The following is a 16916-nucleotide window of genomic DNA, read 5'->3' as shown; positions in this document are numbered from 1 at the left end:
GGAAACGTGCTGCCATTGGATGCATTGCTCCTTGGAGAGATCCTTGTAGGGCTAGTGTGACCCATATGCATGTTGGGGAGGACAGTGCCTGTTGGACTGCTTTCCTCAGCCATTCTGCCCGATTCTCCTGGCCTAGACATGCTGCTGCTGCCACTCCTCGTCCATTGTGATGGCGCAGAGTGATGGGGTAAGCCATCCCTTGTCTGAAGTTGATTTGAGTGTGGGTTTGGGTTGGGGGAAGCGGGTCCCAAAATTGTTTTCTGGGAAAGAACTACGGTAAAATGAAGTGCAGGTGCCAGTGATTTAAAAATGTGAAGGAAGGGGTTTAAAAAAATGAAGTTTCTTGGAAGCCTGTAATTGGAAAATGAAGTTGGTGCCCTCTTCAGCTCACCAACTCCTCACTTACACTTGTCTGATGTGATGGGAGGGAACGACTGGACTTTTGTTCGGGTGTAAAGTTACACCGATTGCAGAAGCGGCATAAACCCAGGAAAGCTCTGTGTAATTGAACACTGCTTTGACAGGCGTAAGATTTGCCTGGTTAAAAAGATCGAGAAATCTTGCATTTAGCACAGTAGCAGTGTAAATGTACCCAAGTGCACTAAAACACAACATTTCCTCATCTTTTCAGTCCAACAACAGGGTTAACAACAGTGCAAGTGCTGAAGACATCAGGGAAATTCAAGGCCTATGATTCTAAAGATTTAATTCGGCTTTACCCCGCCCTCCCACAAAAAGGCCATTAATGAATGACTGTTTAACCTTTTGCTAACTAACAGCTTAACTTTATTTTAAATCAAATCTCAGTCCAGGCTAGGACTTTAACCCCAAGTTGATTACCCAAATAGTTCATTCCTGATGCACTAACACTGCGCTAGAGAGAAGGAAGTGGATGGTCCACACAACTTCCCACATGAGAAGTTGCCAATTTCAGCCAGGACACTTGGAGCCGACGAGAACAGAGACATGGGGCCCGATTTTCGGCTTGTGTGGGAAATGGTCGGATTTCCCCGAATGTGGGGTTTCTGACACACATAAAAAAGTGTCAGCCAGCCCCACGCAATTTTCCCTCAATTGGCCAATTAATTCCCAGCATGTGGGAAGCCTTGCTAATTGTCTAAATCGAGTCAGAAATCCCCACAGTATGATGTCATCATTCGTGGTGCTTTCAAGGTCCATGGCAAGCACTGCATCCTCTGAAGGCTTCCAAATGAGCCATACAGGATGGCATAAGGAGCCTGCAGCAGCTGTGGCCAGTGCCAGACCCCGAGCTGCCTTCAAATTCGACGAGGCTTCACTGCAGGCATTATTGGATGGGGTTAGGGCCCACAGGGAGGTCCTCTTCCCTAGGTCAGGGAGGAAGAGGCCTCCCACTGAGACCAATGCTGCATGGATGCAGGTGTCAGCAGATGCCAACTCGCTGGGAGTCACCAGAGGAACCATGGCATTATATCTCTAACTCCTTCCTTTACTCCCCCACAGTACCATCCAGAGCCCCCGTCCTCACTGTGGAGGAGGAAGAGGCTGTGCAGCCAGACTCCTCAGAGGAAGCTCCAACCTCGGAGGGTGCAGCGTCAGCAGAAGTAAGCACACCCAGCACCAGCGCAGACACTCATACCTCGGGGGGACCTTTGGGACATAGAGTAGTGTTGTCACCTGGTGTTTCACAGCTGACAAGTGAGCCTCAGCAGATTCTGGAGACAGGGACAGCAGTGGAAAGTCCTCGTCGGAGGGCGCAGGGCTCTGCCAGCTCAGCTCAGCTGCGCTGCATCTCGACCCTCTGCCTCTGGGTCCATCCGCAAGAGAAGAGGTGATGGATCTCCATGCACAGATGCAGGAGTCTCTGGCAGGTTTTGTCTCCAGGGTCGCTGCAAGTGTGGAGCGAATGGAGGAGTCCATAGCGACCATGAGCAGAGCCTTTGTGGAGTCATTGGTGCATGAACGCAGCACCATGGAAAGGTTGGCAACCTCCATGGAGGGGATAACTCGCCAGCATACGGAAAACATGGTGAGTGCTCATAAGAGAATGACATCTCTTGAGGAGCGTTGGCCATCTGTTGAACAGAGAAACCAGATCTTCATGGAAGTCCTTCTGAGTAGGACTGCCAGTGCAGAAACGGGTCCCACTGGCCCCCTAAAGCGCAGCAAGGTGCTCTCAAGCCACTTCCAAGCGCTGGCCCCTTCTGGCTTGTGCAGCTTCAGGTGAGTGAGCAGCAGCCTGGTGCTCCCGGTAATCATCCTGCTGTTCCTGGTTCTGCTGCTGCCACCTCTGCTGTTGGAGATCCTCTAATGCCAGGAAGGGAAGGTGCCAAAGGCCTCCCATGCTTCTAGCAGATGCCTCGGTTGAGGAGGTCCTGAGTTAGGGTGGTGAGAGGGGCTTCCCAGGAGCTCACACTGAAGAAGTGTGTGAGGCTCCAACTTTCTGCAGCTGCTCCTAAGGCTTCAAATAGTTCCCCCAAGCCTTGATCAACAAGGTCCTGTAGCCTGCAAAGGCTGCCTCTTTAAATATCTTCAGCCCTCAGCGACCTGCTGCTGCAAGCAAGCAAGCCAGCTGTTTTCACGCCAGCTCTCATTGGCGGGGTTCCCTGCAGGCGGGTTTCAGGTGGGGAAAGCCCCAAAGTCGCAACGGCACGGGAAAATCCACTTCAACAAGCAGATAATTGCTTGTTAGTGCTCCGACGAACAATCCCGCCAGCGGCGGGCGGGACTGAAGCGGGGCGCGTGAAAACGGCAGTCCGAAAGTCGGACGGGGCGGGGAATCAGACGGGGGGGGGGGGGGGTCCCGACCCGCTTTTTCCGCGATTTTCGGACCACGGCCGCATGAAAAGCCGCCCGAAAATCGGGGCCATGGTGAAAGTAGGAGAATCAACCTGTGCCGTTCTTATGCACTTCCAAGCAGATGGACAGCAGAAGAGGCAGCTGAGGAAAAGCCTGCTCCCTGCTCTCTCAAGTCAGGGATTGGTGTGCAATATGGGGGGAGTGGGGGAAATGAAAACAAAAGGTGGGAGGTGGGAAAAGGTTTGATATATGTGTACTTTGTTAACACTACTTTATAATGTTTAGCAGGAGACATTTTACTTAATAGACTACATGGAGTTTGAACTGTAAAAGATACCTAGAATCCAAGATTAGAAATTAGATATTATATTTGCCCTTTCCTCCTCAAAAACCTAACAAATACAAGCAAGGCCTATTTCAGATGGTAATGTGCCTGGTACAAACCTTCATGTTCTAACTCCACTCAAGAGGTTAAAAAATACACACAAATCATCACATTCAGATGTTTGTGTACAGTACTGTTACACCCACACCACCTGGCTCGGAAGCAAGATAAGGGAAATATTAAATTAAATTGTATATTTACCAATAGATCTTGTTGGTTAAATGGTTACCTCACTAATCTAAGTTTCTGATTATGACGGTCACAGCAAGTAAATGTTTAATAGCCTTGGGCATTCACCAACCAGAGAACACAGTCCTTTCAACATCCACACTCTGCATCCAAGCAAACTCCTGGTTACGACACAGAGTCTCAATAATTTAGGATTTAAGCAGCCTACTTAGCATATCTTATACACTCTCGTTATACAGCCAATTTTAGGGTAAAGTTAGATCACCTACCTTGCAGAGTCAGCTTCATTTTTGAAGAATCATCCATCACATACCACTTAGATAAGCCATGTGACCAATAAAAGAATCATAAAGGACATACCTCTAACAAGTTTGGACATTGGTAACATCATTTAATTCTCCCTTCCATAAATAAGACCCCAGGAAAAGTTAATGGATATGCAAATAATGTGTAGAAAAGGGGCAGAAAGGATCGAGTTGGGCGGTTTTGATGCCTGGGGAGGATGTTTTCATTCAGAGAATGAAGTTGATCCTACAAGGTAATGTTTTTCTCTATTACACCAATGTTTCACATGTACACCTGTATCTAGACAGGCAACAAGAAGGTCCAACAAAAGCAGTAAGCTCAATGCCACAGAGAACAAGTCCAGAAGCTGGATAATCACCATCATGCATATAAATAACCAGTGAGCCTGCTATAAAATTCAGAAGCAATTCAACATTCTCGCTGGTGCAGGTGTCTGAAACCTGCACTCTCAAACAGAATTTAGTTCCTATACATACTCTCAACATTTTGGACTCATTTGTAAAATACAAGGAGAAAGCATAAAAGAAGAAACAAAAACCTTTGGCCAATAGAGCATTTCATTTGGCTAAATGAGCCAACATTTCTGTCACACATGCACTGGGATCTGGAGTCTCCACCTCTTGATATTTACAGTCAGACTATACTCACATGAGCAGTCAGGTCCAAAGGTCCCAGGAGGACAGCACACTTTGATGGTATCCAGACAGAGCCACTGGAATAGATCCGAGTACTCCTCCTGCCTGCAAGGGGTCAAACAGATTGAGTTATGGAAGGGTTCCCAGCCTGGAGGTGAGTATACAGAAGGTACAGCGAGTCTCCCATACACTGCTCAGCTCAACTCTCCCACAACACTGAAGAGAGGCCATCCCATCTAGGACCGTGCACAAAGAGATCACCTCTTCTACAGGTGTTTGAGAGAGAAAGAAAACTCTCTCCTGATATTCATAATGCCAGGCTGCGGTGCCCTCTCCTACAGGAAAGGCCAGTCTGCAAAGACACATATCCGCTAGCAGCAGTTATAGCGTGGTGGCAAGTTATTTGGTCCGACTTGGAAGTGTCTAAACACAAATCCACAAGCCAATTACCTACTGTCACAGCAGAAGGGCATTGGAGATTCAGCATACTGCTTAACCACTTGCTGACCGGAGATGAGATGGCTTTGAGACAGTTATGGAAAATTATAGTGAAAGGAAGAGAAGGATAATGCAAATGGCAGCATGACAAATTTAAACACTCACTTTTTGAACCACCACTTTTCAATGTGCTCCTCATTCTGTTCCACCATCTGATTACAGTCAAAATTCATGCTTTCACATAGCATCTCTATAATCTCCAGCAGACGAGTCTCACTACAAGCAACGTAAAGAGAGGAATTGAAATTGTTAATGGACTCAGAACATATAATTAACATTCGTATCATAAGATATTAACACATTTAGACTAAGCTAATCACAAGATAAATACAAATGAGGAAGGCCTGTGGCCCATTTTAATTCATCCATCAAAACAATCCTACAGTCCCCACACTGAGGCATGCAATTCTTTCTTAAATTCCAGGATTGTTGCCTCTACTATTTTATCGTATAGTAATCGCTCAAACTGTATACAATATTCCAGGTGTGGTATCACCAGGGACACTTGCAGTAAGACGTCTTTACTCTTATACTCAAATCCTCTTGTACTAAAGGCCAACATACCATTTGCTTTCCTAATTGCGTGCTGTACCTGCATGTTAACTTTCAGTGATTCGTGTACAAGGACACCCAGGTCCCTCTGAACACCAACATTTCCCAATCTCTCAACATTTTAAAAACTACTCTGCTTTTCTATTTTTACTACCAACGTGGTTTCTATACCACAGAAGGCAGTGGAGGCCAATTCATTAAATATATTCAAGAAGGAGTTAGATATATTTCTTAAGGCTAAAGGGATCAAGGGGTATGGGGAGAAAGCAGGGACAGGGTACTGAATTTGGATGATCAGCCATGATCACACTGAATGGCGGAGCAGGCTCGAGGGGCTGAATGGCCTACTCCTGCTCCTATCTTCTATGTTTCTATGATAACTTCACATTTCTCCACATTATATTCCATTTAACACTCACTTGGTGTTATGTCACAAGTGATGGTGAGAAAGGCACATTTTCCATCAGAATGTGGGAACTACCAACAAAATCCTGCAACTTGCCATTCTTAATTTTGGTTCAAAAATCCCAAGAAACTAAACCAACATGACCCAGCCTGCATGCAGAGACAACCCTCCCACCACCACACTACATAAGAACATAAGAAATAGGAGCAGGAGTAGGCCAATCGGCCCCTCGAGCCTGCTCCGCCATTCAATAAGATCATGGCTGATCTGATCCTAACTGCCAATCCACTATCACAGAACCATCTCCTGAATCTAACAGAATTAGACACACGAAATAGGAGCAGGATCAGGCTACACGGCCCCTGGGCCCGCTCCGCTACCCACAGGGCCATGACCGATCCGAACCTAGACTCATGTCCAAATTCCTGCCCGCTCCCCGTAACCCTTAATTCCCTTTACTTCTAGGAAACTGTCTATTTCTGTTTTAAATTTATGTAATGATGTAGCTTCTACAGCTTTTTGGGGCAGCATATTCCATGGACCTACCACCCTCTGAGTGAAGTAGTTCCTCCTCATCTCCGTTTTGAAAGAGCAGCCCCTTATTCTAAGACTATGCCCCCTAGTTCTAGTTTCACCCATCATCGGGAACATCTTCCCCGCATCCACCCGATCCAACCCCTTCACAATCTTATATGTTTCAATAAGATCGCCTCAATACTGATCATCCATAACTCATCATCATGTCTGGAGTTAAATGCACATGATGCAACCCGTGTACCTCTGTGCATACACACTCATAAGTGACCTTTAAGCTCTTACCTGATTTCATACTTTGCCAAGTTTTTCTTTTCCCAGTCAGTGTTTCCACCACCAAAATTCTTGTTTGCAGTTTTTTCCATTCCCTGATAAACATAAACAAGATAAAGACATTACTTGCAATGAAACGGATTGAGAGTCATGCAATCCACTTTTACCAGAACCAGTTGGTTGTCTCATGTTCATTTTGTGAGTACATTGGAGGCTCTGCACCAGCTTGCTGCAAGCTTTTTCCAACAACATTTTGGCTTCTCTGCTCCTGAAGATGCTAACTTTTGGGGCTAGATTTTCCACCACTGACTATGAAAGGCCAGAATTCGAGTCACTGAATGGGCCAGAAATTAGGTTCGGGGGCTTGCTGCGCGTGCAAGCCCCCGATGTGCACTCACCCAGCGCGCCGACATCTGAAGCCTGGGCCTGTTTGGAATTCCTGTCACTGGCCCGGTTCTGATGTCGGCGCGCTGTGCTTACCTGATCCAGCGGCGTAGTTAGTGCGATGTGCCGGCTGGGATCAGGTGAGCACTGTGCAGCCAATCAGGGGAGGGGAAACTTCATTCATGAGTTTGATAGAAAGAACTGTCAAACTCATGAAAAGTACGGGCGCCCAAAAGAATAGTTTAACTTTAAATAAAATTTTAAAAAACATCCCAATAATTAAATAAACTATAAATAACTTTAAATCAAATTTTTGAAAAAAATAATTTATTAAGAAATCGGGTCTAAAAATAAACTTACCTTACTGTAAAGTCCTTAAAAACAATAAAGCTGTGGAAAAAATGTTATAATTTTAAATAATAGACCACTTACCTTCAAGAATCAAGTCCTTACACCTCCTTTTTATATGTCTAAAAAGTTCAGGCCCTTACACACGAGCAAACCTGTCAAAAAGAAGGAAGTTCAACGCGTGCGCACAGAGTCCTGCGCGCACGCGTTGGACCTCTGAACCCCTTGGAGGAAATGCCGGTTTCCCGCGCATGCGCTGTGCATGCTGAAATCCGGCACTTCCAATGGGCCCACGTGTGAGCACCTCGTCCGTACTCACGTGTTGGGACCGGAATTACTGGCCCAATGATCTTTCAAGGGAAATGGTTATGGCTAGGGAGAAAGAACAAATATACTAAGTAAAACTACCAAAACCATTCCCACTACTGGGATTAATTGAAGTTTAAAAATTAAAATGCACATTCTTCCCACTTTCACGGCTTCAATTATCGAAGTACTCACTATCACCATCATGCAAATTGCAACCAACTTATTCTTTTAAAAGACAGCTTGGAACACTGAATAACAAATCTCACACTGGATAATACAGGAATTATTATTGTAAATCTCCACCATCAGTGGGATAGAAAGAAAATCACTCGTTCAATTAACAGTCTGACATTTGGAGCTGGATTTCTCATCAATGGAGCAACATAGGTTCAAACACTGGACAGCACTTCCATTTTTGAGAAAATGTATTAAAACCTCTTATTTAATCCCCATTTTTAAAAGTAATCTTTAGCGTGGATTGAGGTAAATAACCCATTGATCTTTCCTTCCATTCTACAGTGAGGGAAAACACTTAATGCCTCCCCTAATGGCACCTTTTCACATTTTACACCCATGACTCTCCAGAATCTTAGGATGAGTAATCGGCAGAGAAAACGTGGGATGGAGCAACTGACACTGCAACCAGCTGACTGGCCCAAAGCCACAGCTGCCGGAGGAGAGTTACTTCAATGACAGTGCACTTCCCCTTGTGGGCCAAACAGCGGAGATTCGCAGGCACAGCTTCTTACCTTTCTGAAGTTCTCAGTGATACGACGACAAATCTGACAGGAGTCCTGTTTTGTGGCAATAGACTCCAGAAATAGCAGAGGAACGACAAAGTAGAGGAGGAACCAAAGGACTGGGGAGATGAATAGCCTGTGGCTCGGGAGTAGCAAGGCCTTCATTGTGAATTGGAGAGTATCCCCCTTTCCCAGAGAACAGGGCTACACAAAAAAGGAAAGAAATATCACATTGTAACGAACTGTGCCCATTTACAGCTGGATACATAATGGAAAAATAAGGATACTAGAAGGGTGAAATATGTCAAATGGCCATTTTTCACCTTCAACATTGTATACTCATTAGGACAATGGTACCATAATAGATATCATCTATTGTTAGTATTTACTGGTTACTAAGCAAAAAAGTTCAGAATTACTAGTCAATCCATGGCACTGAAAAAATTCCAAACAGTCCCATTTTTGGTTGCTGCAGAAGACTGACAAACCTCTACAACAGTGCAATAAAAATACTAAATGTGACAGTTCCTGGAAATAGTTGGCAGGGAAGCTGATGTATTTCTTCAGTGATAACAATTTATTAATACTCAGAGTGCTAGCCTCTGTTTGGGGCGGGGTTGGTGTCAGTGTGCCATGACTGAAATGGGGGTGGACATTTACAATAAAAAAATTAGAACAATTAAATTGTAAGTATATCTGATGTTTCACACACACACACGTATATTATGGAATCATGTACGCATATATAATAGAAAGCACGTCTTAGACACAGATCACATTAAAAGGTACGTTATTGAGACAAATAACTACAGTAGTATGCATTGCAGATTCGTGCTTCACTCCTACAATTTATACATAAAAGTCATCTAAATTCCTTGATGCCTTGTGCAGAACTGACATCAGGAGACACCCATTTATAGATACCCATGCCCCCAATCCAAACCGGCCAAGTGCCACTCATTTTGGTTTAACACTGCCCCTAATCTGATGTATCTCATTCTTAAACACAGCTCAACATGAAAGAAAAGGCTTGCATTTATAGAACACCTTTCACGACCACTGAACGTCCCAAAGCGTTTAACAGCCAATAAAGTACTTTTTGAAGTGTAGTCACTGTTGTAATGGAGGAAATGCGACAGCCAATTTGTGCACAGCAAGCTCCCACAAACCGCAATGCGATGACAACCAGATAATCTGTTTTTAATTATGCTGATGGAGGGATAAATATTGGCCAGGACACCAGAGATAATTTCCCTGCTCTTCTTCAAAATAGTGCCATGGGACCTTTTACGTGCACCTCAGGGGTAGATGGGGCCTCGGTTTAATGCCTCGGCCAAAAGACGGCACCTCCAATAGGTTCAAATTTAATTGTTTGTTCTAATTTTTTTTATTGCAAATGTCCACCTCCATTTCAATCATGGCAACTGAACTCCCCCCACCCTCCTACACCTCCTCACCCCTCCTCCTCACCACCTCCTCCTCACCACCTCCTCCATTCCCTCATCTCCTTCTCGCCCTCCTCACCTCCTCCTCCTCCATTCCCTCCCCTCCATTCCCTCCTCACCTCCGCCGCCCCCCCTCCTCATCTCCGCCCCCCTCCTCACCTCCGCCCCCCCTCCTCCTCACCTCCGCCCCCCCCTCCTCCTCCACCCTCCTCCCCGCCCCCCCTCCTCCATTCCCTCACCACCTCCTCCTCCCCTCCATTCCCTCCCCTCCTCCTCATCTCCGCCCCCCCTCCTCCTCACCTCCCCTCCTCCTCCTCTCCTCCTCACCTCCGCCCCTTCTCCTCCTCACCTCCGCCCCTCCTCCTCCTCCTCTCCGCCCCCCCTCCTCCTCCCCTCCGCCTGCTCCTCCCCTCCTGCTCCTCCCCTCCGCCCCCCTCCCCTCCGCCCCCCTCCTCTCCTCCGCCCCCCTCCTCCTCCTCCTCCCCCCCTCCTCCTCCTCCCCTCCGCCCCCCCTCCTCCTCCTCCCCTCCGCCCCTCCTTCCTCCCCACCCCCCTCCTCCGCCCCTCCTTCCTCCCCACCCCCCTCCTCAACTCCGCCCCCCCTCCTCCGCCCCTCCTTCCTCCCCACCCCCTCCTCAACTCCGCCCCCCCTCCTCCTCAACTCCGCCCCCTCCTCCTCAACTCCCCGCCCCTCCTCCTCACCTCCGCCCCTCCTCACCTCCTCCTCCTCACCTCCGCACCCTCACCTCCGCCCCCCCTTCCTCCCCCCTCACCTCCGCCCCCCCTTCCTCCTCCTCACCTCCGCCCCCCTTCCTCCTCCTCCTCACCTCCGCCCTTCCTCCTCCTCCTCACCTCCGCCCCGCCTTCCTCCTCACCTCCGCCCCCCCTTCCACCTCACCTCCGGCCCCCCTTCCTCCTCACCTCCGGCCCCCCTTCCTCCTCACCTCCGCCCCCCCTTCCTCCTCACCTCCGCCCCCCCTTCCTCCTCACCTCCGCCCCCCCTTCCTCCTCACCTCCGCCCCCCCTTCCTCCTCACCTCCGCCCCCCCTTCCTCCTCACCTCCGCCCCCCCTTCCTCCTCACCTCCGCCCCCCCTTCCTCCTCACCTCCGCCCCCCCTTCCTCCTCACCTCCGCCCCCCCTTCCTCCTCACCTCCGCCCCCCCCTTCCTCCTCACCTCCGCCCCCCCTTCCTCCTCACCTCCGCCCCCCCTTCCTCCTCACCTCCGCCCCCCCTTCCTCCTCACCTCCGCCCCCCCTTCCTCCTCACCTCCGCCCCCCCTTCCTCCTCACCTCCTCCTCCTCACCCTCCTCACCTCCTCCTCCTCACCTCCGCCCCCTCCTCACCTCCCCCTCCTCCTCCTCACCTCCCCCTCCTCCTCCTCACCTCCGCCCCCCCCCTCCTCCTCCTCACCTCCGCCCCCCTCCTCCTCCTCACCTCCGCCCCCCTCCTCCTCCTCACCTCCGCCCCCCTCCTCCTCCTCACCTCCGCCCCCCTCCTCCTCCTCACCTCCGCCCCCCTCCTCCTCCTCACCTCCGCCCCCCTCCTCCTCCTCACCTCCGCCCCCCTCCTCCTCCTCACCTCCGCCCCCCCTTCCTCCTCACCTCCGCCCCCTCCTCACCTCCGCCCCCTCCTCACCTCCGCCCCCTCCTCACCTCCGCCCCCTCCTCACCTCCGCCCCCCCTCCTCCTCCTCACCTCCGCGCCCCCCTCCTCCTCCTCCTCCTCACCTCCGCCCCCCCTCCACCTCCTCCTCACCTCCGCCCCCCCTCCTCCTCCTCCTCACCTCCTCCCCCTCGCGCCCCTCCTCCCCCTCGCCGCCCCTTCCCCTCCTCCTCACCTCTCCTCCGCCTCGCCCCCTCCTCACCTCTCCTCCACCTCGCCCCCTCCTCACCTCTCCTCCACCTCGCCCCCTCCTCACCCCTCCTCCACCTCGCCCCCTCCTCACCTCGCCGCCCCCTCCTCCCCTCTCCTCCACCTCGCCGCCCCCTCCACCTCCCCTCGCCCCCTCTCCTTCGCCCTCTCCTCCACCTCGCCCTCTCCTCTGCCCCCTCCTCCCCTTCGCCCTCTCCTCTGCCCTCTCCTCCACCTTGCCCCCACCCCTCCTCACCTCTCCTCCACCTCGCCCCCTCCTCACCTCGCCCTCACCCCCTCCTCCTCCACCTCCTCCCCTTCGCCCTCTCCTCCACCTTGCCCTCTCCCTCCCCTTCGCCCTCTCCTCTCCTTCGCCCTCTCCTCCACCTCGCCCCACCCCTTCTTACCCTCCCCTACACCGCTCCTCCTCCCCCCGCTCTTCCTCCCCTTCGCCCCACCTCTCCCCTCCTCCACCTCGCCCTCACCCCCCTCCTCACCTCCGCACCCCTCCTCCTCACCTCCGCCCCCCTCCTGCTCCTCACCTCTGCCCCCTCCTCCTCCTCACCTCCGCCCCCCCTCCTCCTCCTCCGCCCCCCTCCCCCTCCCCCCCCTCCGCACCCCCCCTCCCCCTCACCTCCGCCCCACCTCTCCCCTCCTCCACCTCGCCCTCACCCCCCTCCTCACCTCCGCACCCCTCCTCCTCACCTCCGCCCCCCTCCTGCTCCTCACCTCTGCCCCCTCCTCCTCCTCACCTCTGCCCCCTCCTCCTCCTCCTCACCTCCGCCCCCCCTCCTCCTCCTCCTCCCTCCCCCTCCCCCCCTCCGCACCCCCCTCCCCCTCCCCTCCGCCCCTCCTCCTCCTCACCTCCGCCCCCCCTCCTCCTCCCCTCCGCCCCCCCTCCTCCTCCTCACCTCCGCCCCTCCTCACCTCCTCCTCCCCTCCGCCCCCTCCTCCTCCCCTCCGCCCCCTCCTCCTCCTCCTCACCTCCGCCCCCCCTCCTCCTCCTCCTCTCCGCCCCCCCTCCTCCTCCTCCTCACCTCCGCCCCCCCTCCTCCTCCTCCTCACCTCCGCCCCCCCTCCTCCTCCTCCTCCTCACCTCCGCCCCCCCTCCTCCTCCTCCTCACCTCCGCCCCCCCTCCTCCTCCTCACCTCCGCCCCCCCTCCTCCTCCTCCTCCTCCTCACCTCCGCCCCTCCTCCTCCTCCTCCTCACCTCCGCCCCCCCCTCCTCCTCCTCCTCCTCACCCTCCGCACCTCCGCCCCCCCTCCTCCGCACCTCCGCCCCCCCTCCTCCTCACCTCCGCCCCCCCTCCTCCTCACCTCCGCCCCCCTCCTCCTCACCTCCGCCCCCCCTCCTCCTCACCTCCGCCCCCCCTCCTCCTCTCACCTCCGCCCCCCCCTCCTCCTCACCTCCGCCCCCCCTCCTCCTCACCTCCGCCCCCCCCTCCTCCTCACCTCCGCCCCCCTCCTCCCCTCCCTCCTCCCCGCCCCCTCCTCCTCACCTCCGCCCCCTCCTCCCCGCACCGCCCCCCTCCTCCGCCTCGCCCTCAACCCCTCCTCGCCCTCTCCTCCCCTCGCCCTCTCCCCCGCCCCGCTCTCCTCCCCTCGCCCTCTCCCCCCGCCCCTCCTCTCCACCTCGCCCTCTCCCCCCCGCCCCTCCTCTCCACCTCGCCCTCTCCCCCCCGCCCCCTCCTCTCCACCTCGCCCTCTCCCCCCCGCCCCCTCCTCTCCACCTCGCCCCCCTCCCCCCCGCCCCCTCCTCTCCACCTCGCCCCCTCCTCGCCACCTCGCCCCTCCTCTCCTTCGCCCTCTCCTTCACCCTCTCCTCCGCCTCGCCCTCTCCTCCACCTCGCCCTCGCCCTCTCCTCCACCTCGCCCTCTCCTCTGCCCTCTCCTCCCCTTCGCCCCCACCCCTTCTTACCCTCCCCTACACCGCTCCTCCTCCCCCCCGCTCTTCCTCCCCCCCGCCCCTCCTCCCATCTCCCCTCACCTCTCCTCCACCTCACCCCCTCTCTCCTCCCCCCCCCTCTCGCCCCTCCTCTCCTTCGCCCTCTCCTCCACCTCACCCTCTCCTTCGCCCTCTCCTCCACCTCTCCTCCCTCGCCTTCGCCCGCTCCTTCGCCCTCTCCTCTCCTTCGCCCTCTCCTCCCCTTCGCCCCACCCCTTCTTACCCTCCCCTACACCGCTCCTCCTCCCCCCCGCTCTTCCTCCCCCTCCTCGCCCCTCCTCCCCATCTCCCCTCTCCTCTCCTCACCCCCTCTCCTCTCCTCGCCCTCTCCCCCCGCCCCGCTCTCCTCCCCTCGCCCTCTCCCCCCGCCCCTCCTCTCCACCTCGCCCTCTCCCCCCCGCCCCCTCCTCTCCACCTCGCCCTCTCCCCCCCGCCCCCTCCTCTCCACCTCGCCCCCTCCCCCCCGCCCCCTCCTCTCCACCTCGCCCCCCTCCCCCCCCGCCCCCTCCTCCTCCACCTCGCCCCCTCCTCGCCACCTCGCCCCTCCTCTCCTTCGCCCTCTCCTTCACCCTCTCCTCCGCCTCGCCCTCTCCTCCACCTCGCCCTCTCCTCCACCTCGCCCTCGCCCTCTCCTCCACCTCGCCCTCTCCTCTGCCCCTCTCCTCCCCTTCGCCCCACCCCTTCTTACCCTCCCCTACACCGCTCCTCCTCCCCCCCGCCCCTCCTCCCCATCTCCCCTCACCTCTCCTCCACCTCACCCCCTCTCTCCTCCCCCCCCCTCTCGCCCCTCCTCTCCTTCGCCCTCTCCTCCACCTCACCCTCTCCTTCGCCCTCATCCTCCACCTCTCCTCCCTCGCCCCTTCGCCCGCTCCTTCGCCCTCTCCTCTCCTTCGCCCTCTCCTCCCCTTCGCCCCACCCCTTCTTACCCTCCCCTACACCGCTCCTCCTCCCCCCCGCTCTTCCTCCCCCTCCTCCCCATCTCCCCTCTCCTCTCCTCACCCCCTCTCCTCTCCTCCCCCCTCCTCCTCTCCCTCCCCCCCTCCTCCCCTCTCCTCTCCCCCCTCTCCTCTCCTCCCCCCCCTCTCCTCTCCCCCCCCCCCCCCCTCTCCCCCCCCCCCCCTCCTCTCCTCCCCCCTCCTCTCCTCCCTCTCCCCTCCCCTCCTCTCCCTCCCCTCCCCCCCTCTCCTCTCCTCCCCTCTCCTCTCCCTCCCCCCCCTCTCCTCTCCTCTCCCCCCCTCTCCTCTCCTCCCCCCCTCTCCTCTCCTCTCCTCTCCTCCCCTCCCCTCCCCCCCCCCTCTCTTCTCCTCTCCTCCCCCCCTCTCCCCCCCTCTCCTCTCCTCTCCTCCCCTCCTCTCCCCCCCCCCCTCTCTTCTCCTTCCCCCCCCGCCTCTCCTCTCCTCCCCCCCCGCCTCTCCTCTCCTCCCCCCCCGCCTCTCCTCTCCTCCCCCCCCGCCTCTCCTCTCCTCCCCCCCCGCCTCTCCTCTCCTCCCCCCCCGCCTCTCCTCTCCTCCCCCCCCGCCTCTCCTCTCCTCCCCCCCCCCGCCTCTCCTCTCCTCCCCCCCCCCCGCCTCTCCTCCCCTCCTCCCCCCCCCGCCTCTCCTCCCCCCCCTCTCCTCTCCTCCTCTCCTCCCCCCCCTCTCCTCTCCTCCTCCCCCCCTCTCCTCCTCCCCCCCCTCTCCTCTCCTCCCGCCCCTCTCCTCTCCTCCTCTCCTCCCCCCCTCTCCTCTCCTCCTCCCCCTCTCCTCTCCTCCTCCCCCTCCTCTCCTCCTCCCCCCCTCTCCTCTCCTCCCGCCCCTCTCCCTCTCCTCCCCCTCGCCACCTCCTCTCCTCCCCATCCTCCTCGCCACCTCCCTCTCCTCCACCTCCCCTCAGCTTCTCCTCCTCCTCACCATCACCTCCCAGAGACTAGAGATCTACCTCCCCAGAGACTAGAGATCTGCCTCCCACTTTCCGGTTGGGGTACAGCTGACTGACGAGAGCAGCTCTGCGGGTTAAAGGCGCTGCTGTACCTGGGTGGAAAGCCCCGGTCGGCCAGTCGGTCTCGCTCTGACACACACACACACCCAGAACCTGCAAAAGTGAAAGAAGAAAAAACACAGGTCAGAACATAAGACGAAGAGGAACGGCCTGCGGGAGCCCGAGAGCAGTAAAGGCAATCCGAGCAATAAACAGCGGTAATAACGGGCGGCATTGAACAATGGCGGCACCACACACTCCAGCTCTGGCGCCACTCCTGCAACGGAGTTTTTGCTGCCCTTTCCTCCTCCTCCTCTCCTCTTGATTATTATTTTCTTTTAGAGAAAAAATCTATTGCTATTTTAAAAATTTTGCACACCAAACAACCTGCGCGTTAGCTCAATAACCTTCAATCCAATTGGTTGAAACGGCTTCTTTCGCCCGCCCTCGCGAAAGCCAACCAATCGGATTGCGCCGTACGCTTGGGTGCCAGGACGTTGTCGTCAACCGACGCCCTTGGTGTGCGCGGCTGCGCAGTACCTGCCGGCGGGAGCGCGCTCTACCTAGGGAAGGAGACTGTGAGGGAGTCAGTATACTGTACACACATGGTTAACATCAAAATCCGAATTGAAAGTAGAAATGACAGCTCTGGCGCTGAGGCAGAAGGCTGTGGGTTCAAAGTCCCACTCCAGAGACTTGAGCACAAAAAGCCTTGGCTGACACTCCAGTGCAGTGCCGAAGGAGTGAGGTACTGTCGGCCGGTGCCATCTTTCGGATGAGAAGTTAAACCGACTGCCCTCTCAAGTGGGCGTAAAAGATCCCGCGGCACTAGTTCGAAGAAGAGCCGTGGAGTTCTACCCGGTGTCCTGGCCAATCAACGTCACTGAAATAGATTATCTGGCCATTATCACATTGCTGTTTGTGGGAGCTTGCTGTGTGCAAATTGGCTGCCGCATTTCCTACATCACAACAGTGACTACACTTCAAAAATACTTCATTGGCTGTAAAGCGGTTTGGGACATCTTGAGGACGTGAAAGGCGCTATATAAATGCGAGGTTTTTTTCCAGAAACTGCTACAAATACACAGTGGGACAGTCCTCCTTTGCCTGGAAAAAAGTCAAGTGATGGTTTGGGGTTGTGGGCCATCACTGGGCAATACCTTGAGCCTGAATGTTTGTTTTGTCCTGATCAAAGCCACTGGTTTTCATAGGAAAATTGAAAGTATCATGGAATGGTGGTGGATATTTAAGCAACTAATGAGAGTAGGAGGCTCTGTGAACACCCCATCCTCAACAATGGCAAGAACCCAGCATGTGAGCGCAAAAGACAAGGCTGAAATGTTTACAACCATCTTCAGCCAGAAGTGAAGAGTGGATGATC

At 55.0% G+C, this 16916-nt stretch overlaps 1 protein-coding gene across 3 annotated transcripts in view; it reads right to left on the bottom strand.

Annotated features, from left to right (window-relative positions):
* The window catches only part of LOC147111219 (protein disulfide isomerase CRELD1-like), a 31407-nt gene extending 15448 nt beyond the window's left edge, over window positions 1-15959 (bottom strand). The window contains exons 1-6 of one of the 3 annotated variants that reach the window (XM_086001895.1): window positions 15915-15959; window positions 15589-15649; window positions 8347-8541; window positions 6569-6651; window positions 4897-5007; window positions 4307-4398 (exon numbers count right to left, since the gene is read on the bottom strand). In XM_086001895.1, the coding sequence (XP_085858021.1) occupies window positions 4307-4398; window positions 4897-5007; window positions 6569-6651; window positions 8347-8502 (442 nt within the window). In that variant the 5' untranslated portion in view covers window positions 8503-8541; window positions 15589-15649; window positions 15915-15959. Of the gene's footprint in view, window positions 1-4306; window positions 4399-4896; window positions 5008-6568; window positions 6652-8346; window positions 8542-15588; window positions 15650-15793; window positions 15859-15914 lie in introns of those variants that run through there. The other 2 variants (XM_086001897.1, XM_086001896.1) reach the window with 2 other exon arrangements.
* Between the last annotated feature and the right edge of the window lie 957 nt (window positions 15960-16916).

Source organism: Somniosus microcephalus, chromosome 11, assembly GCF_052327205.1.
Source record: "Somniosus microcephalus isolate GS21.2 chromosome 11, FLI_Smic_1.0, whole genome shotgun sequence".
Classification (NCBI taxonomy): Eukaryota; Metazoa; Chordata; class Chondrichthyes; order Squaliformes; family Somniosidae; genus Somniosus; species Somniosus microcephalus.
This window is presented reverse-complemented; position numbering and strand designations above follow the sequence as displayed.